The sequence below is a fragment of the Ceratina calcarata genome, unplaced genomic scaffold, assembly GCF_001652005.2.
Source record: "Ceratina calcarata isolate Rehan_Ccalc_2016 unplaced genomic scaffold, ASM165200v1 scaffold42.2, whole genome shotgun sequence".
Taxonomy (NCBI): Eukaryota; Metazoa; Arthropoda; class Insecta; order Hymenoptera; family Apidae; genus Ceratina; species Ceratina calcarata.
Genome location: NW_017165618.1, coordinates 11,317 through 22,407, shown reverse-complemented (window position 1 = coordinate 22,407; position 11,091 = coordinate 11,317). Strand labels below are relative to the sequence as shown.

At 45.1% G+C, this 11,091-nt stretch overlaps 1 protein-coding gene across 1 annotated transcript; it reads right to left on the bottom strand.

Annotated features, from left to right (window-relative positions):
• Positions 1 to 1,201: 1,201 nt before the first annotated feature.
• On the bottom strand, positions 1,202 to 10,592 carry Ack (activated Cdc42 kinase). Its single transcript, XM_018027317.2, has 4 exons — positions 9,205 to 10,592; positions 7,571 to 8,113; positions 4,096 to 7,185; positions 1,202 to 3,837 (listed from the first exon to the last, which is right to left on the bottom strand). Exons 2-4 carry the CDS (start codon positions 8,092 to 8,094, stop codon positions 3,738 to 3,740), a joined length of 3,714 nt encoding a protein of 1,237 aa, XP_017882806.1. The 5' UTR covers positions 8,095 to 8,113; positions 9,205 to 10,592; the 3' UTR covers positions 1,202 to 3,737.
• Positions 10,593 to 11,091: the final 499 nt, after the last annotated feature.

The window sequence follows — 11,091 nt, the reverse complement described above, 5'->3', positions numbered from 1 at the left end:
AATATCGAAATTAGAAGAAAAGTACACTATTTTTAATTAAAAATTGTCGAAATTTCGAGAAAAAAAGAAATTTCAATTTTTCTTGTCATGTCCTTTGATGTCAGTGCCTACAACTTCTGTACAAGACGCTTTTCGCCAGCGTCAATAATTAATTGAATATTTCCTTCTAAACTTCTTAGCTCCTCAGATCTATTTTAAGATGAATACTTTCCTCAGCTCCTTAGACCTATTTTAAGATTCTACCAATTAATTGTGTTACATCTTAAATTACATTCTTCGTTTAATTTCCAAACAAGAAGTGGCCAGTCTCATAAATCACTCGCAAAGATCAAACACTATTACTGTCTGTAGAAAAAGTGTCCCTAACTGCATTCTTCTACAAGCTGGCTCTATTTCTTTTGACTTCCCATGAGCTCGCCAATTGCGTAATGGTACTTTCATTGGCCTTTTTAAGAAACGTCAACCCGATTCCGTTCAATTATATCAAACGCATGTGAACCGAGGCCTGTCCGAGTGTACCTCGGGGCGAGTCAATTAAACCCTAACAGCGTTCCTCCAATCCGACCGAAATTGCGAAATTCAGAATTATCTCAAACAGTGAGAGTTCAATGGAATTTTATATATAAAAAATATAATAGAAATTGCCTAAGTTTTATCCACTACAAAAAATCAAAGAATTTTTCTCGACGAACCTTTGATAAAATCGTGGGAGGATGGGGGAAAAGCATAACTATGGAAATCAGTATACAAAATATAATTACATTCTTAATACAATTGAGGATTAAAGATTAATTAATCACAAGGCAGCTGTAAAATAATAAATCCTATGATCACACAAACGGACAGTGAGTACTGGTTTTTTAAATACTATACTATGTAAATTACGAACAAAACAGTCAGGGGAAATATTGTGAACATTTGAAATATGAATAAAATTAGAAAAGGCAGGATGAACGAATGTCGAAAGATGAGAGGGTCGACGATGCGATGGTAGTGTTAATGAAATTCCTCATGGATTCTGTTTATCATCTTTGCACGTGAATATTCACGAGGTTCCAGTCTATCGAAAACTGAAATAGAAAGCAGGGGGATACACTTTCCCGATAAACAATGCGTTCGAACACGAATAGACATTTCCGTTTGCTTTCTCGATCAGCCATTGTGAAGATCCACAGACCGAGATTCATTAATCGTCATTTATAAACATTCCAACGAATTTATTTATGATCAGACGGCTTCGACAATTACGAACATCCAAGATATTTAAACGAATCTTGTAAACAGGGAGAACACAGTATTAAATACAGTACGAGTGATGCAATTAAGAACGACGAAAATGTGTGACTGAAACAAATGTGGATTCTCGTCATTTACATTTTATTTGTGATGTATCGAACATTCTCCGCGGCCACAACATACAGACGCCACTTACGTGGACACTAACGAGCGTAAGTTTGATTTCCGGAGAATAATTTAGAGAGCCTATCCGTTTTCTCATTCTCGCTTCGCACAAACAAAACCTCGTGACTTCCTCGGTGATAAATGCAAATCAGAAACTCTGTCACTGTCCCACCTCTCTCTCTCTCTCTCTCTGCTTAAAAAAATAGTGACTTTAGATAGGCATTTGAAAAATAGGGACAAATCTGGCTGAAGACAATCACAGTGTTTCCTGTTTGCATTTTACGTTATTAAATTATGCGGAAAGGAACCGAGAAATAAAATTCTTGCAATTTTTTCTTAGAATCCTATCTAAAAAAATCTTAGAACCTAAACTCTTCATAGTGAATCAATAATACTGGATTTCATACTCAAGCTCGCTGTGATTCTACCGATTTTTAATTTGAAGAAATGAAAACTGTTCGATTGCTTCCCGCATAGAATATCATCAGACGAAACGTTTTTATTCACACCGCATGATATCCGGCTTATGGCCGGGGACAGAACAAGAAAATAAATGTAAATAAAGGAAGCTTAACTCAGTCGCTAGAAACTCCTATGTACACTCGTGGACATCACATATCTAATTGATACACAGAACGAATTAATAAGAATAATCGTTGAAAACAATTACTCGTGTGATTCGAATTTATGCATTCCTGCATTTCAACGATTTTTCCAATGAAATAAGTAAACTGTTTTTATGTTGCATGATCATTCTTATTGACTCGCCTGTATCTCTATCCCTAAAAAGGACGACAGAGAAAAGTTCTCTTCCTTTCTGCCTAGAGCCTTTAGTAACGCATATCACAGTTACAAATTCAACGTCTCTCGCTACTTGGCAAATATCTCCTCCTATATATTCTCTCTCCTTTTATACACACATGTACATACACGTATTTTTTTATTTAGCAGACTCGTTCGTCATCACGATTGCGTCGCAGCTACTCGAAAACCTGTGCAGAATCGTTTAAGGCTAGCACTGACTGTCCCAGGTCCGAGAACCGTTTCCACTCCTTTTTGCTACGACTCTCAACTGGCGACGCGATCAGGAATTGCTTTCATGGAATTGTGCCCCTCGAAATTATCCAAGTGCTCCTGAAGATCAGCTGGACCCGAAACTGTTCCCATAAATTAGCAACAAATTCTACGTCTTCTAATTAAAAGATTAATTAAAAATTCTTCTCTTCGACTTGGAAATTCGTTAAATTCCAATAAAATTGTTGATTACAAATCGAATTTAAAAATAGGATAGAGGCTAAAAAGTTGGAACAAGGAAGGTACTGATTTCTTAGCACAGTGTTCGCATTGTTCTGGCGTTAATGGAACCTCGTCATCGATGACACCATCGATTTCTCTTAACAGGCCCCGAGCACTCCGCAGAATTCAATCGTAAAAAGACGTTTTACTAGCACTTTCACGGGGGGGATGTACTGTCATAAATATGTATGGAAAGAAGGCGAAGGAGTTCTCTCTCATTCCACCGACAATCCTCGGTGACCCGTTTCACTTCCGGTCACGTAGATCTAATTAGAGCTCGTCGACGGGAACAGTTTCGAATCTCTACTGACGTTGAATAAACCGATTGTACAATTTTTTCATTGATGCACACCGTAATTACAGGAAGACCTTTGTCGCTCTATTTTATGAAATCAGTGACAAGTATTAACTCCATTAATTACGCCAAGTGTGGAAGAGTATTTTCATTACGAGATGGATGGAGAAATTAAATTAGAATCTGAGATATCAGAAGCACCCGAAGAGAATGAAACTCGAAAGAAAGACCGAAGGCCTGCGAAATCTCTCCCGCTGACAACATTGGAATGCAACCTCAGTGTTCCTCATCGATCAGCAAAGTACAAATAAAAAAATATAAGAGAAGAAAAATTAATACTTGATTTGTGACTCTGTATCGAACTACAGAATTTTTTCAAACAGGAGACACTTCCAGCCTGTAAAACGAGATGCTGAAGACGATATTCGAAGAATCTAAAGAATCGGCTCAGTCTTTTTAATAACTTCAACTATTTTTATTCGCAGATGGATTGATACCTCTATTTATTTATCATTAACCTGCTGGGAGACTTTAAGGAAACGGAACACTTGTTTCAGTGCGATCGTTATCTACTCACGGGATATCGAATATCGCCGAGGATCTCGCGTTACGGACTGCACTCGATCATGCTCTCGCGGCCCGTAGCCCTCGTTTACTCACTCGTATGGCTATCGTTTATAAATACGTGTACACTAAGAATACCTATATCATCGCTACACAGTTATTTTACAGTATCTTTATCTGATCATTTCACCTGATCTAGCAACAGGGAAGCCGCTAAGTCTACGTCGTATTCAGTCTGCTTAAGAGCACCCTCGCACTGTTGCCGGTCCGCCAAGCCCAATCTGGAAAATTGCGAAAACACACGGTGGTTGCATAATTTTCGAAAATCAGCTCCGCACCGTTAAGCGTTTTAATAAACGGCTCAGAAATCGAAAGTTGCATATGGAAAAATGAACTAATTAACCAGAGAAGTGAAGGGAATCGTTCCGACGCTTTTAAGATTTGTTAGAATCATTGAATAAGTATTGTGCCATCAAATATTGTATTCCAACGATTCTTGTATGAACTAGAAATATTTATGGTTGGTAAAATCTTAATACCTGACAAGAGACTCGATCTTGGCCTGCCTGTCCTTTAGAATCTGCTTGGCAGCTTGATTCGTGTCCCAACCGGTGGCCTGGAGCGCGGTGAGTATTTCCTGTTGCGACGCATCCACTTCTCTCTGCACCTTCATCACTTTATTCGCGCGGAATTCGTCGCTGAGCGACATGACCAGCTGCTGAGAGGCCGCGGTCAACGGTGGACTGACGCCGGAGGGGTAAGCGGACGCGGAGGGGGCTAATTGAGTATTAACGACCGTCTCGGTCATCTGCGGGGCCATAGCCCTGATCGAGGACGGTTGTGGACCCTCTTGAGGCGGATTGGTATGCGCGAGTTGAAGCAGATTGGGGCTGTTCACCAGATTGCTCGCTAAATTGCACTTGATCGCGCTCTGGCCCTGCCCCAGCTCGTTCTGAACGGACTTCATCGGGCTCCAGGTGCTGGCCGGGGGTGGAGGATTGTACACCGGTGGCTGTTTCAAATGCGGACTGAAGTCACAGGGATGTTGTCCAGATGCGTTCCTCGCGGGTTGGCTAGCGCGAGGCTGACCGCTCGTTCCAGACGCTCCGTCCAGGTAGTGGCTATGACTTAGATTGCTGGTTGAATCGGTGGCGGACGTGCCGACCGCAGAATAGTTTCTAAGGATGTTCTGCTGCACCGTTTTATTGTACAGCGTGTTGAACTCGCTTTGAGACAGTTGATCCAGGTTCGGCACGGTCTGCTTCAGCTCCGCGTACACTTGCAACGGTGAGAAGGCCGCGTTCGGCGGCTTCGGAACGGTATTACTCGAATGCGGTTGTTGCAGGTCGTTCTGTATCTGCGTTATCCCGTGGAACGGCGTGGGCAACGTTAAATTCGGGAAGTTGCTCGCTGCGTTCTGTGCGTGATTGAAAGTTGGCTTGGATACATTGCTGGGAGCGGCTTGAAGGAGGTTCAGATTTGGCTGAGGAACGTAGGCGTTGTGCTGGGACATCTGAGCTTGCTGCTGGTGCCAAATCTGGCCGACCATTTGTTCCGTGCTTGTCTCTACCCTCTGTTCGAGCTGCACGCGGACTGGTTGTTGGATATTTGTACTCTTCGACTGCCAGGAGTTCTGGACTTTGCTCGGCAGGTTGCTGCTCCGGTAATCGGCCAACTGAGGCGATTTGCGCTTCGCCGTTTGCGGCGGAGGCCTTAACGCTGGGATCATATTATCCTGTTTAGTAACGGACGAGTAGGGATCGGAGGTTTCAGGATTCGATTGACTGGCTATCATGTTTTTGCTAGCTTCCTTCTCGCCTAAATGTTTCTCCAACTCGGCCAGAAAAGCTGGGTCCAATTTCTTCGGAGAAACATTACGAGAGTTGATAGTCAATTCGTTCAGACTCTGAGCGAGATCATGGTTCGATTTCGGTTTCGGAGGACTTTCGTTCGGTGCGACAGGCGGCGGGGGAGGCGCGTCGGGCGTTTGCAAGTTCCGACTAGAGACGTTCACGTACGTCTGCACTTCGTTCTGTTGCAAATCCTCCGGCCAGTTCGCCGTCGGACTAGGTTTATCGATCTCGCTGTAATGATTCTGGCTGTACGCGTTGTTCTCCCCCGCGTTCACGTTTAGATTGATACTGTCGTTCCTGTTCTCTTTGCTCAGATTTATGGAATAGTGATTCACGTCCGCGGCGGGTTGCTCCGCAGGGAAATAATTCTCTTGATTGCTACTGGCTGCGTCCTGATTTTGCACGTTCCCGTAAGTCTGAGTCTTGAAGTATCGATTGCTCACGTCCGAAGGTACGTGACTGTAATACCTGGACTGAGGCAGTTTCATGAACACCGTGGACGTGTCGAAAGGGTCCGAATAAGCAGGATCGACGTTCCCAGGGAAATTCGCGTAGGTCCGAGGGTCTTCGTCCGGCCAATTCGTCGTCGATTGCTGCTGCTCGATGTTGTCGATCGGTTCGTCGAGGATATTTACCACTCGACGACAGGCAGTGTCCGATTGCGCCTCGGCAGTGTTCACCATCTCCTCCGGCGACAGATCTATCAAGCTGCCCTCTTGACTGCCGCTAGGAACAGACGCCGCGTTCGCCGTTTTAACAGGACTGCCTCCAATGTCGTTCTGCAATTTCGTATAATTGAACTGTTTCCTCGATCTCGGCGTACCGCAGTATTTCTCCTTGGCCTCTGGAGGCACGACGCCCACTACGTCAGGCGGTTCCATAGGATTTCTCAGATAAACATCGTCTATGTAAATAGGACTGCCCCAGCTTTTCCCGAACGGTGCCCCGTGCCCGGTATGAATAAACGAATTCTCCAACGGTTTGCTAATATCCTCCGCTTGTTTCCGTCTCATGGGATCCACAAAACAGCGAGGGAACAGTGCAATTTGGAAGGTCCGTTGGTTCTGACCCTTCCACCAATAATTCTCCGGCCGGCCGTCCAAGATCACGATCTGATCGCCTTGTTCAATGGTCATTTTTCCAGCCATGGTGAAGTGACTCAAAGCTTTCATCACTGCCGGAACCATTCCCGTTAGGGACGATTTCAGAGCGGCGAACGTGGGCCTCTCCGCAGGATCTCGCGCCCAGCAACGAAGCATCATTTGATACATATCCGGCGGCGTCGCTTCCGGCTCGTGCAGACGCTCACCGTCTTTGTCGATTTTCCTCAGGATCTCGGATCCCTTCAAACCCACCCACGGCTCCTCCCCGAACGTGAGCATCTCCCATAGAGTCACACCGAACATCCACACGTCGGACGCGTGGCTGAACTGTCGAGCCTTCAGCGACTCCGGCGCGCACCACGGAAAGGGCACTTTTTTGTGCTCCGTCATCACGTAGCAGTCCTCTTGCTGCGGTAACGCGCGCATCAGACCGAAATCACCAATTTTTATTTTGTCCACGGAACTCAGAAGAACGTTCCTGCACGCCAGGTCGCGGTGCAGGAAACGCTTCGCCTCCAAGTAAGCCATACCCGTGGCTACTTGGAGCGCGTAGTTGCAAAGAGTTAATACTGAGATTTGACCACATTGTTTACGGAGATAGTCTAGCAGGGCTCCCAGCGGCGCCAGCTCGGTCACCATCATCATCGGCTGCGACAATACCACGCCGTAAAGTCTGCAAATAAATAAAATCCGGATTGTAGAAGCGCGACGCTCTTATCGTTAGTCAGCGAATTTTTATTCATTCATAATTTTCTGTACGATTAAAATCCGCAGTCTACTTATGACGGTAACTCGTTTCATGCTCCAGAAAATATTTTAATTTGCTCGAGTCATCGAGGTGACTGTACCGAGTCGTCCCATAAATTCCTACCGAGACACGTTTATACATACGACGACACATTTCGTAAACAGAGCGATAAGTGGTCTGAGTGATTAAGCTTGCATTTCAGTCTGTACGAGGTGTTCGAACGTGGAAGATCAATCGGTGTCGACAGAGATTTCAAGAAAATTCGGTTCCTTTTATAGAGCGACTCGTGATATTTTCGAAACACACGAACCTAATGAGATTGTGGTGATCCAACGTGTGCATCGCCTGCACCTCGGATACGAAGTCTTCTATGACACTCGGCTGTGTCAGAGCGTCGGCCTTCAGAACCTTCACGGCGACTGGCAACACCCTACCGGACGGCGAGGTCCATTCTCCGCGCCTTACGACGCCGAAGCTACCGTCGCCCAATTTAATGGACAGAGTCACGTCCTTGTCTTGTATGAGGCACGTCAGTACCGAGGAGCCTTCCACCGGCTGGGAGCTCCTCTTGTTGGTCTTGGCGCTGCTGCCGGGTCGGATCTTGGTCATCAGGCTCTTCTTCCATTGGGTGTTCCGCTTCTTCTTCACGGCGTCGAGCAGTCGTCGGATCCCCGGCTTCCCCAGGCCGATCTTCTCGAGATCCTCCGGTTGCACGTAATCGAAATGATGCAGCCGAGTGACCTGGAGGTCGTCACGGATACGCGTGAAGAACTGCGACAGCTGGACGTCGTGCAGCAGCCCCTGCAGCCATTCGGTGCCCTCGTCGTCTGCCATGTTCAATTGTTCTAATATCCTGCAAGCGAATCCAACGCGTTACGACGTACAGAGTCGTTCGTTAGTGGAAAATCGTGCGCGGGGATGAACAGGAGGCGCACGCAGAAGTGAATAATTGCCGCGGCGTGTGCGGGAAGGGATGAACGGCGAGAGGGCGTCAAGACTTGGTTTATTTATTGTGAAATGTCGCGGGTGATGGGAAACGGTGGTGGTGTGGGACGAGGATTTTTTTACTTCGGTCGCGGTTCTAACGGTGCGTCTACAGAGGTCGAGCACGCATACGCGTGGAGACAATTAGTATCAAAGGATCGTGTGGGCGTGCAGATACAAATATGGTATTTATCGTTCATTCCGCCTCTCCCCCTGAGCAGGAAATGAAATAATGTTTAGCCGCGAGGAGAAGAGCTCGGGCCGGCACATGCCATGCCATGCACTGCTTTGTGTCACTGCAAAAAAAGGCTGCCACTGCCGGATTGTCTGTTGACGATCACGAGCAGGGAAATTTATACTCTTACGGCAGTTTCCCAGTGAAACTGTGTTCGTTCCCATGAACGATCAGGAAGGAAAATAGAAAATCACGTGATTTTAGAAATCCCGAGGATTCGATCAGGGGAATCGGAGTGGGTGGAGGATCGAGAAAATAAGATCATGCTCCGGTCTCGTTTTTCCATCTACGTGACCCGCGCAATCTAATCTGGGTAACTAGTTTCCCAGTAAATTCGTTATGCTTGCAATTAAATTGCTGACCTTCTACTTTCCACGTTCGATCGTTAACAAGCCTATAGCCGATAGATCGTTAAAAGCACTTAGACGCTGGACAATATACTTAAATAGTATTTCAATTATTTATAAGTAAACGTATCGATCGACGACAGAGCGCGTATCGGGGTTTTCAAATTCTGTAAGACGACAGGTAAAGTGAATAAAAATCGAGCTCGTAACGTTTCAATTATTTATAAGCATATCGAGGATAGAACGCGTGGTGGAGCGTTTCGCAAGGCAAGAAAATGAATACGAAGGTCATTAGCTCGGTTACCAGTTCAATATCGCGAGATCGTTTTCCGTCGACTCTAAACAAAAAATAGAGAGAAGAGGCGGGTTCTCGGTTACCTATCTACGAAGACGGCCTCCAGAGCAGTTCACGTATCCATGGGTCCGACGCGAATTCTGTTTACAGCCGCTACGGTGCATCTGGTGGCGAAACCCGACACGGAGATTCGTTCACGAAATTCGACCGTTCGGATCACCGCAACCTCGGCATATTCTCTGTCTCCCCCTCTCGGCCGTCGCCCCCTCTCGCTCCCGCCACAGTATCGTCGCACTACGAATCTTGCTAGAGATCGGCGCGAATCGGCGTCAGAAAACGGCATAGGAGACGACAACGTTCGCTGCCTCGACGTGGTCGCGCGGCGTCCTCGCGGATACTTTCACCGTACAAATCTCTCACGCAACGCATTGTGCGCTTTTAACCTAAAAGGGAGCTCGCGACCGTGCCCGACGCTTCTCAGTGACGGGCGCCGGGACGCGCGTACCCGTGGCCACCCTGGCAACGTGTCCGTCGCATTCTCCTCGTCGGATTTCCGAAAATCGTCCCGCAGAGTCTCGTGCACGAAAACAACGAACTACTACTCCTACTCCACAAAACACTGTTTCGCATACTGCCACGGACCATGCACCACTGCAACTGAACGATACCCGTGCTGCCCGTAGCGAACTGGCGCCACCTCTGCGCGTTCCTCGAATCAACCACGGCTCCTCATTTATGTATCGTTCCCTGCGATTTTTAAACTCGATTTCAATTTTTAAATATAATCGTGATTTCCAAACTTAATTTCGATCGATTATGTGTATTTGTAAAGGGGTGGTTTATCATGGTTTCGTAGAGGAGGGATGGTTGTACAGATTGGTAGGGAGAATGCAAACGGCGGGCTCTCTTTGAAATTCACTTTCACTTTCTAATTTGTGTTCCCTTATAATGAAACAATAAGGAATAGAATAAATGGTCACGTTGACGACTTCTTGGGAAACGCGAGGTTTAAAAGACTTAAATCGAGGTCGAGCGCGCGTGCCTCTCTGCTGTAACAATTTTGTTACAAATACGAAAAAAATACCAAGAGAAGATGAATGAATTATAATAAATTACTGATAAGATAATCGTTTAATAAAATATCTGAACGAAGTCGTGTTCAAGGTCTTATCTTGCAGTTTCTTGAAACGATGCAACGAGTTCGCGATCTGCTCTTGAATTATTAAACAACGATGATGCAACGCGACGTTACGCGCGACGAATTCATTATGAACCCCGGTAATAGAAGTATTAAAATGCGAGGCAACGATTATACGAGTTTCGCTGCACGCACGCACGCACGCACGCACGGGTGACACGCGGCAACGGGAATTATCGCCCCGCGGTAATTAGCGTCGTTCCCATTCGGATACGCGGATCGAAGATGCAATTACTGTTTCGTACCACCAAACGACCGACCCACCCCCTTGGGTGCTTGCGTTTGTCACATGAGAAATCGCGCTCCGATTCACATATGTACTCCGTTACTAATTGTTGTTATAACATTTACTAGAATATATGTATATGTATTATTATTATTATTATTATATAGAAACTGTGTAATATTAATTTATAGAGTAAATAAAATTATTTAGAATGAAATGATTCAAGTGTTCCATTTATGTTTATTACCTGTTTATATATGTGCAAAATTAGTCGTTAATATTATAAGCGAATTTTTATTAATGCAATTTTCGACTTGCATTACTTTTGTAATAATTTTTTATAATAATTTAAAATAATAATTACATTTATATAATAATTATATTTAAATGGATACACGACTGAGGAATTAGATTTAAATTCCCTGGTTGGGAACACAGAAATACGAAAATTCTTTTTTACAATTAATTAGAATTCTAAATAAATTTAAAGAAAAATGCGAATACTTCGTCATATAGAATGACTTTTAAAAATGTATGATGACTCCC

Coding starts and splice junctions, on each gene's coding strand:
- Ack (XM_018027317.2), bottom strand. CDS start 8,094: ATGGCAGACGACGAGGGCACCGAATGGCTGCAGGGGCTGCTGCACGAC. Junction 7,186..7,570: donor GATCACCACAATCTCATTAG/GTTCGTGTGTTT, acceptor ATTTATTTGCAG/ACTTTACGGCGTGGTATTGT. Junction 3,838..4,095: donor AAGATCGAGTCTCTTGTCAG/GTATTAAGATTT, acceptor GCAATTTTCCAG/ATTGGGCTTGGCGGACCGGC.